The 15,819-nt window shown below is 38.5% G+C and overlaps 3 protein-coding genes across 3 annotated transcripts; 2 read left to right on the top strand and 1 right to left on the bottom strand.

The window, feature by feature from the left end:
* Positions 1-182: 182 nt before the first annotated feature.
* Positions 183-4,334, bottom strand: LOC112562224. The gene is made up of 3 exons (XM_025235322.1): positions 2,648-4,334; positions 2,078-2,218; positions 183-589 (listed from the first exon to the last, which is right to left on the bottom strand). The coding sequence occupies exons 1-3, from the start codon at positions 2,835-2,837 to the stop codon at positions 405-407; spliced, it is 516 nt and encodes a 171-aa protein (XP_025091107.1). The 5' UTR covers positions 2,838-4,334; the 3' UTR covers positions 183-404.
* Positions 4,335-4,628: 294 nt separating this feature from the next.
* Positions 4,629-8,248, top strand: LOC112562225 (epithelial membrane protein 1-like). Its single transcript, XM_025235323.1, has 3 exons — positions 4,629-5,128; positions 6,592-6,732; positions 7,482-8,248. Exons 1-3 carry the CDS (start codon positions 4,945-4,947, stop codon positions 7,658-7,660), a joined length of 504 nt encoding a protein of 167 aa, XP_025091108.1. The 5' UTR covers positions 4,629-4,944; the 3' UTR covers positions 7,661-8,248.
* A 4,305-nt stretch (positions 8,249-12,553) lies between these two features.
* On the top strand, positions 12,554-14,296 carry LOC112561574. The gene is made up of 3 exons (XM_025234137.1): positions 12,554-12,731; positions 13,490-13,627; positions 14,142-14,296. Exons 1-3 carry the CDS (start codon positions 12,554-12,556, stop codon positions 14,294-14,296), a joined length of 471 nt encoding a protein of 156 aa, XP_025089922.1.
* Positions 14,297-15,819: the final 1,523 nt, after the last annotated feature.

The following is a 15,819-nucleotide window of genomic DNA, read 5'->3' as shown; positions in this document are numbered from 1 at the left end:
GTGTACCCCGTGTGGGATGATTGCTGAAAGCAGTCCCAAGATGAAGAATACCTGACAAACTGTCAATCATTCTAAATTCTAAATGACGAGAGACAAATCAAGTAACCTTTTGGTTTACTGTCTTCAATGTATGTCTACGCTTGAGTAAGTGGGGAGTACATTTTTCAGTTGAAGGGATGTTGATACGGGTCTCTTTTCGCACATGGAACTGAGTAACTGTTGCTCACTTAAAGCAGAAATAAATAAATGATAAACCAAATGATCACACATCCACGTGACGCGGCATTAAACACGATTGTTTATCCAAGTGCAAGGACATCGGAAATAATTAGAAATAAACAAGACAACATTTGTAAAAGCGAAAGGTTTATTTAGGTATGTTATGGTATGCTATGACATCTGAACTAACTGAGAGAAATGTATTCATTGTTATATCGTCGAAGTTCTATTGCAAAACAGACTGCAGCCCCGACACTGACAATGCAGGCGATGACAGACAAGATGAACCCGTAGCCGAAGCTGGAATAATCATATATGTCGTTACCCACCCCACCTCCAAACACAGCAACTTCAATTAACAGGGCTCCGACTGAAACAGTAAACGGTTAAAATTATTTATAAGCCATGTTTCTTTACTTGCACCACATTTTTATTGTATGTACTATATACTTCAGTGGGATCGACCTTTAGCCTTGATGTCGTGACAAGTTGTCTACAACTGTACGTGTCACTGGCAAGTGAATTAAGGTGATTATATAAAAGTAAGGTGGGATGTGTGTGTTTGTGATAATTTAATATTTCAGATAATACGTTCATGCAAAGACATTGTTTAAGCATGACAGCACTGAAAAAGTTTACAGAATCTTTAAAAAGTTTTAAACCCTAGTTTAATGTCTGTAGCTTGTGGGAAGCTCATAACATGCTATTTGTTACCACTTTCAGAAGCCTGTCCTGTCACGTGCTTTGGAACACAATCTGTCTTTTTGCAAGGTGTTGCAATGAGAAAAAAAAGGCCAGAAAACAGAAGAAACATTGCATGCTCAAGCTGTTTTCTCTATAATTTATCTTCCGTGCATCCGTCCTTTTCAAACGAATGTCCTAATTTACAATCACATTCAAAATAATTCATGTGCCCTGTTTTAAATCAATTATTACATTACTAATGGCCAGGATACAGAAATATTAGTGAATTAAGATCAGCACACATACAAATATAGCAACACTCCTGCGATCTGAGGTGAGTTTTAAAAAACTGAGGCTAATAGTTAATAAAGATTTACAGCAAAGTTGATAGTGTACGCATTAACTATGATCAATTGAATATCAACAATTGGCTAAATTAAGCTTCTCAAAAGGAAAAAAGTTTGAAATGAATCATGATGATTGTAGTGATGTCTTTTTCCTTCCGATGAAAGGACAAACTATCGGTATTATAAGCCAGTCGTCGGGAAATCCAGATCTTAACCCAATACAAAACGTCTGGTGATACAAGAATGTTAGTTTTAGTTTATTTTAGACCACCAAATACTTACAATTATAAAAAATCTGAAAGGACTTTTCTAAAAGTTAGTTACATTACTTCATTCCAATGATAAGCTTTGTTGTAGTCAAGATAAAGAGGTTATAGCTGAGAAGATTGGTAAGACTATATTTAATATCTCTGAACAGGTTGAGGTCAACTCTTTTTATTTTATTTTTCCATGCCTCCTTAAGTAAAATATTTTTTAGTTGACTTGGTTTTAATTTAAGAAATACTGCTTTAATATTTGTGCAGTTTCGGGGGATATTGGCTGAAAGAAAGTAGTAGTGCAAGAAGCTTTTAAAAAATATAACACTTGTAGCTGGTTTACATCATCGCTATCACTGTATTTGTTTACTGTTTGTTTGTTTGTTGTTGTTGTCTTTTTTTTGTTGTTTTTTGTTGGTTTGGTTTTTTTTTTAGCTGACTAAACCTGAAAGGGCTGTTACCAGTTAGTCTGGACTGTAAAAGTAGTGAAAAAATATATGTGTGTATGTATGTATATAGTGAAATATAAAGAAGATAAGCGGTGTGGCTAACTCAGCGCATTCAACTCACCGGAAGCAGCGCACGAAGCAATGCCGAGAATAGACAGGACACGTGTATTTTCCAGAACAGCATGGAGAATTCCAACTGCCAGACTTCCGGCGATGGCGAAGAATCCCAGGATGGAGAACGCCTGAGTCGCCCTGAACCAGTCTAAGGGGAGACAAATGAAACAGATTTGAATGGGTTGTAAAATTCAATCTAGTACAGCGTCTTTCTTGAAAGATAATTTTAAGAGTTTTGCCAAAAATCTTGGATATATTTACATTTCCAAAAAAATTTGTGTTGAATGTTTTCTTTTACACATCTACAGTAATCACAACCATCATTCTTCTCTAGACCAATCTTAAATAAAGTATTCTCACTTACATAGTTACCTTTTTTCAGTGAACAGATACATTTTAAATCTCAATATACTTTTCTAATTCTATACAGCTTTTGAAACATACCCTCAGACTGTGAGCTCTCTTGAAGACCAGCATACGATTCCTGAGAACTGGGCGAATGAGTTTAGAGCTGTATTCGTGATTGTCTTTGGCTTAATCCAGGTAATATGTAGTTGTGTGATTCTGTGTGTCTTACCTGGCATAATCCTGCTCACGATATCGCTACACACGCCATAAACACAACCGCGGAACAAACCGGTTTCTCGACCAGTTTGCTTGTTGACACGCCAGCCGGTACCCGCCACAGCCACCAGCTGGAACAACAAGGCCACCCCGCAACAGGCGATCGCCACACACACTGGAATCTTGGGTACCTTCAGTTCCATCCTCCTACAGTTTGTCTGTGACTTGTAAACAGTTTTCCTCTCATGTCTGACCAGTCCTCTCAGCTATCGCCAGTCTACATCCGGGTTACCACGTCATCGGCTCACCGGAGTGTGATTCTCGTCTCAAGTAGCTGCACGTGCGGACGATTTGAGATGCAACCACAGTAGAAGACCAGAACCGCAGTAAGATAGCGGGGCTCTTGTTTGCTACAATCACCTTCTCAGTCAGACACAAGACTACTCGTCAGTGCAGATAAGAATCACCCAGCTATCAACCATGTAAGACATTTTTGGAAATGTCATACTGATAAAGATTTATAAACTGAAGCTGTGAAAATAAATTTGTTTAAATATCTGAGTTGTGCGGACTAAACTCTCATGATTCACCTTATCCGCACCACTGCATTGCGAAATATTTATCAACATTTTGTTTTATGAACAGGATGTAATCTGGTATGACAACGACGCTGGCCTTTCATCAACTTCACCGAAAAAGCCACAGAATTTGTATCTTTATGTCTTCGAGTATGTAAAGTTCGCTGAACCTGGCTTTGGTTGGGACATAATAAGTCACTGATGATGATGATGAGGAGGAGGAGGAGGAGGAGGAGGAGAGGAGGAGGAGGATGACGACGACGACGACGACGACGACGATGATGATGATGATCTTTAGTAGATAGAATATCCATGCCTCATTTTATTACCATCTTTGACAGCGTTCGGTTACAACATCCTCAAGCAACATCCACTTCAGTGAACGTGACCTGCCTCACCCGACTTTGTGCATCCGCTGAGCACAGACAAGCCCACACTGTAAAACAACAAGGATGCCCATCAAAAGCTGAGGGCGGTAATAATATGGAGAGTACAGGCATGGATTACAGGAAGGACCTCGGCCTCACCTGAACTGATGACGTGATAACATCAGCGACAGGTAAACGTATGGCTGCACAGTTATTGTTCCAAACATTATCCCGGTGATAAATAGTTATGGCTGTCGCATTTGCATACCAGAGGAGACGTTTGCACAGCAGAAGTTTGCAATGGGATAGTTTGTTCACACCAGGAATTTTCTTCTCCTTCCTTGCAACACATATTTCAAAACATCCTCCATGTGTGTAATATTCAGCTAACCTTCAGCCCCAGGCTACGTGAACATTATTTACAAATTTTCTCTTTTTTCTTACTCCAGCTGTGGTTTTTTCTTTCTTCATTTCATATTTCAGAGGTGTTAAAAGTAATGCCTCAGGTTTGTATCCTTATACCGTATTGCTAGACCAGAATGACATCATTGCCTCCGAGGTAACTATATCTTTATCTTTGAGCGGGGAAGGGAAAAACATCTAACCTGTACATTGGGTTTTTTTTTTAAGTACAAGGGTATATGAGAGTTAGCCTTATATTAGGTCGATAGATACCTTTGAGATACAGGTAACACTTTTTAAAGTAAATTATCCTCCACTAAATTATCCTCCACTGAAAGTAACTTAACAGTTAATAACCAGACAAAGCGTTCTCTCCAGCTACAAACAGCTCAAAGAAAAATATGTCTGGTAAAAAAAAATTACTCTTCTCTTTTCCAGCCAATAAAACGATGGATTGAAAAGCAAGGAGTGAGGAGAGTATACTTACTTTTTTCTTCTCGGTTATTTGCTAAGAGAGACCTTGCGAAATCCTTTCGATTTCCTCATCGCTAGTACTTGGTAAATGTTGTATAAACTTACCACGTGACCTCAAGCGAAGACGTTAACCATGACGTCAAACAGATGCAACTGGCCAATGAAGGAGGATCACAGCACCTGGGCGTTTCTCGCCCAGAGACACGTTTGTGTGATCATAAAACCTCTACATAAAATACAGCCATTGTCATTCCTTGCCGTGATTGTAGCCGCGGTGGACTTGAAAGCCTACTTTACTCTGTGATCAGATTAGAAGAGCTAACGGAAACTGTTTAGGTCATTCTGCAAGATAAGAAATTTCTAAAGTGAAGAGATCAAGAATCATTCTTAGAGGTACACACCGAAAATAGAAATCTGAGGGAAGCATTTGTAAAACTTGTGTCGACTGTGTGCTACAAAATTTGTGTTGGCAAGGTAACCCGAGGAAGATGTCCTTCAAGGTGCCCAACATTCCCATCTGTGTGGCCGTCGCCTGTTGTGGGGTGGCTTTAATATTTCAGATCGTGGCTGTAGCGGGTACCGGGTGGGTGGTCAGTGAGTCTGGACAGTTTGGTTTGTTCCGTGTATGTGCGTCTGGCGTCTGCGTGGAAATCACAAGCAGCTTGTCTTCAGGTAAGAATCAGTCTACTCTTGACCTTAAAATGACTGTTACGTGGCACTGTATTTAATTTTATACCTTTTTCTCTTTGATTTTCCATGTGGAAGGGTTAAAACGATAGCCGCGATATGAAACACATTTCACTCTAATACTAAACAAAAAATTATTCGATTCCATTCGATTCTTCTATATACCCCACGTCCAAGCTGATTGCTCCTGAAATGAGTGCACAGTAAGAAAAACAAGCTTAACTCCTAAAATGTGGGTTAGTATATTTGCATGTGATGTGACAAGGTCGAAATGACCTTAGGAATTATGGACGTTGGGAGAAAATGTTTGACGCGAGGTCAAGGGCACACCGCTGTGGTGCGAGGCCAGCCAACTGTCATAATTATTGTGTAAAGTGGGGTTTAGAATATTCACCAGCACCCGTCCCTACAGTCACACTGAGTTCTTGCGGGATTTTTTTTTTTAATTTGCCGTAAATCCGTCTTTGTTCATAAGTTTGTGGTGGTGGTGGTGGTGGTGGTGGTGGTGGTGGTGGTGTGTGGTGGTGGTGGTGGTGGTGGTGGTGGTGGTGTTGTTGTGTTTTTGCGTGTTTTTTTTCTACTTGCTGTAAATCAGTCAGTGCATGGGTGCTTGTTGGTTTGTTTGTTTGTTTGTTTGTTTGTTTTGTTGTTGTTTTCCCTAAACGACTCTCCACACAACATATGATTGCCTTCTGACTTCTTTTGAAATCCCTGATAGAAAACAAAAGTATGTAATGTTCAGAGGCTTGGGTTCCAATTATTTATCTCAATATGTAGAAAGAAACTGCTTATATGGTAACCACTGCAGTAACAAAAAGTATGGTTTGCAATAAGTTGTATAGTAATATTTGTCCGCTTACTGTCTTTTCTTTACTTTCATTACATACGATCTCACACTAAGATGAGTATTGACACATCTGTTTCGCTAAATATAAAATTTTACCATAATCAAAATAAGACTGAATACCTTTTCTAATATAAACTCATTTTAAACTCTAGATATAATTAGCTGTTTATTTACTTCTAGAAGTTCGCAATGAAGACATTTTTCTTTTAACATTGTAAAGAGATCATTCCAAACGTTTGTTGAGATAATACAATCAAAGAACAAGTGTTCTCTAAATTCCCTTGACGCAAAGTGCAGACATTTGAATCTCTTAGTTCTATATGGTATGATAGGGTCTTGTAGCTAAGACCTGGTGTAAAATACTGTATTGAAACCACTGGAGTTTTGTATCTGTGGTGCAAATCCCTCAGTAAATTCTCTACACAGAAATACTTCATTACATCCCCAAAGCGAAACTATTTCGTTGAACCTTTTTACCACTCACATCAGATCCAATAATTGGCAGTTTGGAAAAAAAATTCTTTTATTAGTTTTACTACCTATTTTCTAAGATTAAAACTCAGCAGAAGAAGTGTTTATCTGGTTGTTTCGTCTTCGTTAGACTGGTGGAAGGCGGTTCAGGCGTTCTCCATCATGGGACTGTTGACCATCCTAGGAAGTCTGGCTCTAGGAATCCTGCATTTCTTCAAGGAAAATAACAAGGAATTGGCTTCAGCTGGCATCGCTTGCTGCTGTGTCTCTGGTGAGTGTGCATCCGGGGTTTTTTTTATGGGAGGCGAGGTGTGCGCGTTCACGCACATGCTTGTGTTCGCGTTCACTTTGCCCTTTATTACATGCAGCGTGTGCTAATCAGGTGGTGAGTAGGTAAGGTCAGTCTGAGATATATACTCAAATCTTTCCACGAGAATCGTCTTGGTATTTCACGATCACTGTGTGCTTCTGAAATACTTCACGCTGTTATCATATAACTTAATTTGTAAATCAGATTAAACTCCTTGTTTAAGAATCTCTCTAAATCATTTCATAATAAATATTTGAAGATTTATGCACACTTACAAATAAAAAATACATTGTATTTGTTTATTTTATGTTACAATTTTTAACGAGATAGCTATGAGACAAAGGCTGTGAGAATGAAGCGCTACTCAAGGGAGGCTATAAAGTACGGGGAACACCCGTGACTGTCGCATGACATAGTTATGCCCCCTTAGATGAACGAGAGAAATAAACATTTGTTAGAGCAGTTATAATGACAATAGTCAATTCATGATAATAATCTTCGTGTCTTTGTATGTCTTCATCTAAGTGGTTGCCATGTTTGTTGATTCTGAATATGATGTATGTGTTTCAGGAGATTATTTAGGTGTAGGTCTACAAACTTTTTCTTTTGGGTGGCGGGGGGAGGGGATAGTAAGAAGTGAACATAATTCCATAAAACATAAGGGCCTTATTCAAAGAAACTTTAATCGTTGTTTCTGTTTTTGGTTGCAGTCATTTTCCTGATCATAGAACTTGCCGTGTTTGGGGCTGAGATGGTAGTTGGTGGACGGTCTGTTCTCGGTACCACCCAGTACGGATATGGTTTCATCCTCTCAGTTATCGCTTGCATCCTCAGTGCAATCGCCGCTGTGTTGTTTGGAGTGGGGAAAAGAAAGGGTGTCTATGAATGAGTGGAACCTGACACTGGCTGCTGACTGACAAATGCCAGAACTTTAGCCAAGACTCCACATAAACTAATTTTACCCCATGTACAATCGTGTTTCAAACAAAATTATATATTTGTTTTTGATGGTCATTAATTTTGTACTAAAATACTATTTTTGCTATTGTGTTTTCCTCGCATGAGGGTTTAAGTAAAAAAATTGCATCACTCTAGTTATCAAATCAAACTCAAGTCCTCTTCAGTTAGAACTGTAGACTAGAGACTTGGTCAGGCATTAATATTTTAGTAAATTGTTAAGCTTTGTCACTGTCCCTTTCTCTCTCTTTCACTCTCTCTCACACACAAAACACCCACTCGAGCACGCTTTATTTGAATCGAGATTTTTATTGTGTGACTATCTTTTTGTGCCTTCCTTCACTAGTAGAGGCTTCTATTGCAAACATACAAAGGGTAGAGTTTGGTGCTCTACATCCACTCCACCATTTAAGCAATCATTCACATCTATGACGATAAGTAGCATGATGAAGCATTATTTGCACTTTTTGTTTAAAGAGCCAACAAAGAACACATAATAAATACTCGTCATCAAAATAAAGCCAACTTCAAATGGTTTTATCTTCGTGCTAGCGTGCGTGCGTGTGTTTGGGTGAGCATCTGTAACTCGTTGTCAACTTATGCCCGGGCGTAAAAAGTGAAAAAAAAAAATTGGACCAGGCAGAACTGGGACCGAATGATATTCATTGAAAAATAAATATATTGATTAAGGGGCAGTAAAACTTTGAACATTCCAACAGTACCCTGAGAAACACTTGTCCCCTTTCATCAGACTTATTCCTTATTAACCAAGAAAACAAAAGCTAGCGACATCTGCTGTATTGTACATCTGACAACATGGTACAAAACATCAGTGAAATATATATAAGAAATCTTTCTCCTTCTTTTACTAAAATAAGCACAAGTATATTGTTCAGAGCCAATTGCCGCACACCTCTGTCCAGGAGATTAACCACAGAGTATGTATCACATATTCAAACCTAAGCAGAGCACGCAGAAGCACACGCGCGAATATATACACACATGTACATATACACATTTGACACTGCCATCGATAATTATTTGTTCATCCGGTTCAACTCGGTGCCACCTACATAAGGCCTCGCAGTGTTCATACTACAGTGAATAATCAAAGACTTTTCAAAGTGAAGAGAGCTTTATTTGTGCATAAGTACATAGACATCCACCCTGTTTCGGTTCTTTCTAATCTAGTCATACCCGTGACGTCACGGCTGTTTACCTCAACGCTCAATCCGGGTAAAAGACAGTTTTGCACGGGTGACACAGGTGACACTTCATAGATTCACCCAATCAACGACGGTTGGTTGCTCGAGCTTGACCACGTGCCTCAGGCTATATCACGTCGAACCCAGTCAACGATGGCGGTATGAAAAATAAACAGGATATATGAATATAGATGATGTTTCTCGGCGTTTCTTGGCAAGGACACGTTTTGTGATGTGCCAGCTCTTCATAACATGCAGCCATTGTCATTCTTTGCTGTGCTTTAACCCCGGTGGACTCCAAAGTTTATTTTGTGATCAGGTTAGAAGAACTGAAGGGATTTCGCTTAGATGGATGTGCAACAATACAAATAGTTAAAGTGGAGCACTACTGTTATCCTGACAAGCCGAAAGGCAAACATTTACAAAACTTGTGCTCGCTCTGTGTTATAAAAATGTAAGCTCGTTAACCGTAGAAACGTTTATCATTGCTGATTTTTGTTGCAGTCATTTTCCTGATCATAGAACTTGCCGTGTTTGGGGCTAAGGCGGCTTCTCTCAGTTTCCCCAAGTATGGATATGGTTTCATCCTCTCAGTCATCGCGTGTGTCCTCAGTGCAATCGCCGGTGTGCTGTTTGGAGTGGGCAGAGAGTCGCTCTATGAATGAGCAGAACCTGACACTGGCTGCTAACTGACAAGTGCCGAGCCAAGAATCCACATCAACTAATTTTACCCCCTGTACAATCGGCTTTCAAACAAAAATTATGTACTTGTTTTTGACGGTCATTAACTTTGTACTAAAAGTTATAATTTTGGTATTGTATCTTCCTCACTAATTGCATTACTCTGGTTATCAAGTTAAGCTCAAATCACCTGAAGTAAGAGCTGTAGATTAGTGACTTGATCAGCAAATAAGATATGACACATACTTATATTACACATACTTATATATACATGCATTTGATCCTTACATCAATAATTATTTGTTCATACTTTGAGAGGTATAGAAAAGTGGAGAGAATACACAAATGGAAATTCACCAATACCATTTCGTTGTATAGAGAATATTCAATAAGTACCTGGGCTTGGTGTAAAAATTCACATCAGCTGATACGAGACTGCGTGTGATGATTCTTCAATGACATGGTGTGTTAGTACGGCCTGGCAGTGCAATACAGGAACTGTATATTTTATTGATTAATGCAAGATAATTTTTCATAATTGAGACAGGGCCTTCAAAGAGGCAGATTTAGTTTCGTTGTTTACAATTAAAACTGATTTAAAAGTTATTGTGCTAAAGTCTATGTTTTCTTTATGTCATTTATATACAAAATGCATTGCGTAAGCAGTTTTGTTTTTAAATACTTCTTTGAAGAAGTGTAGGTATATACATAGCTATATATATATATACAGTTATACACATACATCACACACACAATTCGTTCAATCTTCTTATCACATTGCGAACCAACGAAGGGCGTGGTGTTGATAATATAAAAAAAAAGAAAGCTATAAATTGTAAGTCGAAGTTGACAGTTCGAATCTCAGCCTAAGTCCTTCACACACCCTTTCCTTGATACACTTTTACTGACACACCTTTCCTCGTGTTCCTAGAGACATTCTCTCACTGATAACCCTCCCCACTTGACCCTTGTTTCCTCGAACCTGCCTCAGACGCTGCGTCTATAAAACGTGTTCACAGCTTTAATACTAAGCTCACCACTCAGGTACTCCTAGTAACTTTTTTAATTACATCATTGTGTATGAGTATTTCCACTCAGTTAACTACACGAGTTCTGGAGAACAAAAATTCAACAACGAGCTATCAACGTTTACAATAATACAATAATACAATACAACTTTTTTAATCAACAAAGGCAATTATATATGTTGCTCATATGCTAGCAATGTACAGATAAGTACATACATATACAAATTGACGACAGTGAATAAGTTCCCTCTCTTTTCAACACACACACAGGGAGCAACAATAGGTACATTTGGCGGACTGTCTTAGATCACCTGAGTCTAGTACAACATTGTAATGTACATCACGGCCAGTAGAGTTTATCAAACGAATGGCACATGGAATGAATGAGTTGCAGTGACGATTGGTTCTGTATACAGCCATCGCATACCTACAGTCAGACTGCAAGAGTGAGAAATCAATGCAAACACGTGATCACAGAGAGGCTAAGGGATTCATAACTGCTGATTACTAAAGATTCCCCAGTTCCTCTGCCTTGTTCCTAAAACGGATATTAACAAGGTAGACAAGGTTGTTCCTGTTCCTTTGGGAGAGGATGTGGAACCAAGAGATGCAAGAAAAAGTGATGAGATTTACAATGAAAGACTTATAGAACCAAGTGAGGATGACCAAGCTGACAGAGTAAAACTTCGTGGACGGTGGATACACAAAGAAAGTCTTAAACCACTCAGTCTGAACGGGTAGGGTATACAGTCCGTGTGTATAAAATGCACACGAATACTCAAAGCTGTTTCGAGAAACTTCTTCTTCCTGCTTCACAAGTGCACGTGTATTTTCGCCATGATGGCCCTTATTTAATTTACAACTCTCTATGATAGTGTGCACTTCAGCTAGAATTTGCTCGAAGCATTAAACACGGGATACCTCTAGCTTGTTGACATTCCTCAAACCTCTCATTCTTTTCGTTTGAGTCTTCATGTAGGTCAGATGTAACAATCCCTGGCCTCCCTGAAAGGGTTATACTTCACTTTAAGTGTTAGACACAAGAGATACTAAATCAGAGAATTGGGAAATCCACCGTTGAGCGTTTATTCTCCTTCAGATGGTTCTGGAAATAAAAGTATCATTTTCTTCCAAGGGTCTGCTTGATGAACTAAATATTTCTTTATTCTCCTGTACATGGTCTTATCGGACTGAAACAATGCTAGTACGGTGTATTGGTTAACACCACAAACATCTACTCAAAAAAGTGGTATTTTCTAACAAATATGAAAAAAATTAAAGTTTAAAGCGTGAAACTATCGAAAAACATTTCTATACAAGAATTTCTTTCAGCTTAGACGATAATGGAGACCAGTTGGTGCTAGCCTATAAAAAGTTTGTGAGAAACAAGTATTCAAACATGAGCATCAACATAAACCAGTAATATAAGAAGAAATGTCAGAACATAAATACACATGTCTATAGAGATCAAACAGTTCTTCTTGTCTTATATTACAATCAAAAACATTGTTCAGCTTTATGGTGTGCAAATATTTGTTTATGTAACAGGGTGGGGAGTAATTTTATCGTTGGTGGCATCATATAACATCAATAGAACAATTTAAGTGACACGAAGAACTAAAGTTACAGCCTTTTGACCGTTTTAGGCCAGCCTTTGAGCGAGTGTTTCCTCGTTTATCACGTGTCCAGACTCATCATTCACCTCAACCAACCGCTGATAACCAATGCTACATGTCGTCACGTGACCCGCTGACATCTGCAACACTCTTCGGGGAAGCTGACTTCAAAAAGGGTAAAAATTCAACAAGTAAAGTATTCAAAGTCTGAAATATCGGACGCAAAGTGTGTTTTTTTTCTGTTTGCGGAGTACATCAAAATCTTGTGCAACAGTAAAAAAGAAACAAGTGAAATATGGCCTTCAAGGTGCCCAAGATTCCTGTCTGTGGAGCGATCGCTTGTTGTGGGGTGGCCCTGATATTTCAGCTTGTGGCTGTAGCGGGAACCGGCTGGTTCGTCGGCAATGGTATAGAAGAGGGTCTATTCCGTTTTTGCATCTTTGGCAGCTGTGGGAGGCTTTCCGAGGGTCCAGGTGAGGCGCATGCGAGCTAAAATATGATCGCTTCTAAAGGATGGCAACCTGCAAGTGATATTACTTTTTTTTCCCCTTCCTTTCAGAATTTACAGTCAGTCGTGTGATCATTTGTAGCTTGTTTCCGTTTCTTGACTAATATTTGGCACAAATGATAGACATTTGGCATGCAAGTATATCACATTGTCGAAAGTTGAACATTTTCATTCTTTTCTAAATTATTTTGTATCAAAAAAGAAAATGCATATTTGGATTGCATAAAAAAAATTCCCTTAAGTTTAAATATCTGTATCAATTTAGTTAAAATGCTATAAACTAGTTGGAGAAAAGTTGGAGAAATAAGACTTTGCACAGTGAGTCTAAATTCCTAAGACAAACATTCCTTGTGTTTTACATTATTTTGTGAAGGAAGCCTTATTTGTCGGCTCTGAAGCTTAGTCTCATTGACTGTTATGTAAATAAAGATGTGTGGTTTGGATTTCTAGCTTGTAATCTTTTGTTAAATTGTTCTTCTTTCCCTTCGAAATTGATCCAAGACATCGCTGAGCAATGAATTCACGTAATTATTCTTATTCTGTCCTTTTTATTTTTTCTTTCCTCTTGTCTTCATCTACGATTGTATTTGTGCACTGGCTTTTGTGTGTGTTAATTCGCGCTTGTGGTGGGGGGGGGGGGAGTATATTTCATTCGATGTAATTTTCATAGAAACGTAATTCAAGAGCATTTCACTAAAATACACTTGGGTCGATTTTTCTTAGACTGGTTAAAGGCATGTCGGGCGTTCTCCATCCTGGGACTATTGACCATCGCCGGAAGTCTGGTTCTTGGAATTCCACATGCTGTCCTGGATAACAGTGTCTTGTCTTTCGGTTGCATTGCTTCGTCCGCTGCCACAGGTCAGAACATTTTAGTGATGTGTCATTAATACGCCAGAACAGTAACTTATTCACATGACTCGCATTTGTATTTTATTTTTATTATTAGATTTATATTTTTCAATTTTTTTAACTATGTATTTAAAGGGAAAATACCCAGTAAGGTTGCACAGCTTGACAAGGGAGGCTATACTGAAACCCTTCGTCCAATTTAATGCTTGTGTTGCTTCCCTTTGACTGTCTTTGCGATGGTGGCACACTAATATTCTACTGAGTGTAATGATTACAATTATATCTTTATTTTTTCACATATGTTTGACATCATATTTCTTTGATGTAATAATTTAACTAGTGGATGATTTAGAAATAATATTTAGTACTGTGATTAGGTGGTCTATATGTTACAGAATGATTGTCTTCTTTATATTTGTGGCATACCCCTAGCAACTCGTGCCAAACAAAATATTTTATCAATCTGTAAAAACCTCCTTTTAACCGGAAAGTCGTCATCAATTATGTTTTTCTCTTCTTTCAGCCTTATTCCTGGTAGTGGAACTTGCTGTGTTTGGTGCTAAGACAGTCGACGCTGCTAAGCATCTCAACTATGGGTATGGCTTCATCCTCTCTGTTATCGCTTGTGTCCTCAGCGTCATCGCCGCAGGGCTGTTTGCATTTGGACTACGCAAGTGACAAGAAGGCCCTTGTTTCTGAACAAAAGACTAAACAGAATTTGTCACCAATCGTTCGATCCATACAGTAAATTGTCATTAAGCAAAAATAAGCTACTTGCTTTTGTAACTTTTTATGTGGAGTAATAAATAAATTATTTTTCTCATTTAAACACCCAGTGGTGCTATTTTAATCACTAATTAGAAGCATAAGCTTTGTAAATAATTGCATTAAAACAGATTACAACTGCCTCATTTTAAAGGTTGTTTACACGTGATTAAGATATTTGTAATGTATCTTGATACTTAATAAACATTCATTTTCGCTCGAAGTTTTACTAAGTCATTGTTACTGCCTTCGAACACTTCACTTAATTATAATCTTTTTTAGTTATAATGAGACAGCAGCAGATTCAGGTTTTCAAGATCAAACGATAGAGTGCTACAGTTATAATATAGCTTTGCTAAGGGAAAGAAATTAAAGCTGTTCTGCACACACAGGTCGACACACACAAATTAGTCCCGTGCGAATAGGTTCAGTCAGGGCTTCTGCTAAGGCTAAATTCTTTGGGGTCCCAGGGAATCCTTCTTCAGATTTTTAAGGGGTCCCTGTTCTTCGCCCAAATTTGAAAGGGACCCCATTGACGAAAATTGAAGGGGTCCTCCGAACTTTTAATGCGTACTGTACGCAATTTTTTGCGTAAGCAGAAGCCCTGCGGTTCAGGATTAATTATATTATCTTAATGCCTTCTTTACCAGTCATAATCACCCTGAGAAAAGCATTGTTTAGAAAATAAATTTTAAATATCGAAACTCCTATAAACTTTACTAGATGACGAGCAGTATGCAAAAATGATTATATCTAAATGTACAGCAACTTTATTCGTCTCAATGTGTTTCTCTTCGGGAGTTTTTGTACGGTTAAAGTTTCCAGCAAGACCTTGCGAAAGCAGATACGCATCATAAAATTAGAGAGTGAGAGAAGAGGAGAATTAATAAAGTTTTATACTCTCTCTCTCTCTCTCTCTTTCACTCTCCATCTCTCTTCTTCGTTTACCTCACCCGGTCACCCCTCTGTGACGAGAAAAGAGATATATGTTGTGTTCCATCAGATGTTGTGTTCCATCAGGACGGGTAGGGAGGCACACATCACTTTAATGACCTAGCACTGGTCCTCAAACCAAGCCATTGCATTCAAATCTCCACTGTCTGTCTTTCCTTCTCCTGGTGAAAGGTTTACTCTGGCGCTGTCCTTTATATCAATGGAAGTCTGAATATCTTCGTCCTACGCTAAAGGTAAGAAAAAATAATAGTGAAATATCCTAGCTAAAGGCATCTCTCCATTACGCATATTGCTAATCAATAGTCAGCAATAACAAGCATATGCATACTCATCACAAACGAACACGGAGACAAGCAAATCAAACAGTTCTTCTTGTCTTATATTACAATCAAAACAATCTCGATCAAAACAATTGTTCTTCTTTGTGATGTGCAAATTTTTTTTCTGTATAACGTCTTTAACTGACAGGGCGGGAAGTAATT

The sequence above is a fragment of the Pomacea canaliculata genome, linkage group LG4 (genome assembly GCF_003073045.1).
Source record: "Pomacea canaliculata isolate SZHN2017 linkage group LG4, ASM307304v1, whole genome shotgun sequence".
In the NCBI taxonomy this organism is placed as follows: Eukaryota; Metazoa; Mollusca; class Gastropoda; order Architaenioglossa; family Ampullariidae; genus Pomacea; species Pomacea canaliculata.
Note: the sequence above shows the minus strand (reverse complement) of the source record. Positions and strands in the feature narration are given on the sequence as shown.

What these genes read in the sequence shown, in the direction of transcription:
- LOC112562224 (XM_025235322.1), bottom strand. Translation starts at nt 2,837, where the DNA reads ATGGAACTGAAGGTACCCAAGATTCCAGTGTGTGTGGCGATCGCCTGT. An exon ending in CGTGAGCAGGATTATGCCAG is followed by an intron (nt 2,219 to 2,647) that starts GTAAGACACACA and finishes GTCTCCCCTTAG; the next exon opens with ACTGGTTCAGGGCGACTCAG. An exon ending in TGCTTCGTGCGCTGCTTCCG is followed by an intron (nt 590 to 2,077) that starts GTGAGTTGAATG and finishes TTACTGTTTCAG; the next exon opens with TCGGAGCCCTGTTAATTGAA.
- LOC112562225 (XM_025235323.1), top strand. Translation starts at nt 4,945, where the DNA reads ATGTCCTTCAAGGTGCCCAACATTCCCATCTGTGTGGCCGTCGCCTGT. An exon ending in CACAAGCAGCTTGTCTTCAG is followed by an intron (nt 5,129 to 6,591) that starts GTAAGAATCAGT and finishes CGTCTTCGTTAG; the next exon opens with ACTGGTGGAAGGCGGTTCAG. An exon ending in CGCTTGCTGCTGTGTCTCTG is followed by an intron (nt 6,733 to 7,481) that starts GTGAGTGTGCAT and finishes TTTTGGTTGCAG; the next exon opens with TCATTTTCCTGATCATAGAA.
- LOC112561574 (XM_025234137.1), top strand. Translation starts at nt 12,554, where the DNA reads ATGGCCTTCAAGGTGCCCAAGATTCCTGTCTGTGGAGCGATCGCTTGT. An exon ending in GAGGCTTTCCGAGGGTCCAG is followed by an intron (nt 12,732 to 13,489) that starts GTGAGGCGCATG and finishes GATTTTTCTTAG; the next exon opens with ACTGGTTAAAGGCATGTCGG. An exon ending in TGCTTCGTCCGCTGCCACAG is followed by an intron (nt 13,628 to 14,141) that starts GTCAGAACATTT and finishes CTCTTCTTTCAG; the next exon opens with CCTTATTCCTGGTAGTGGAA.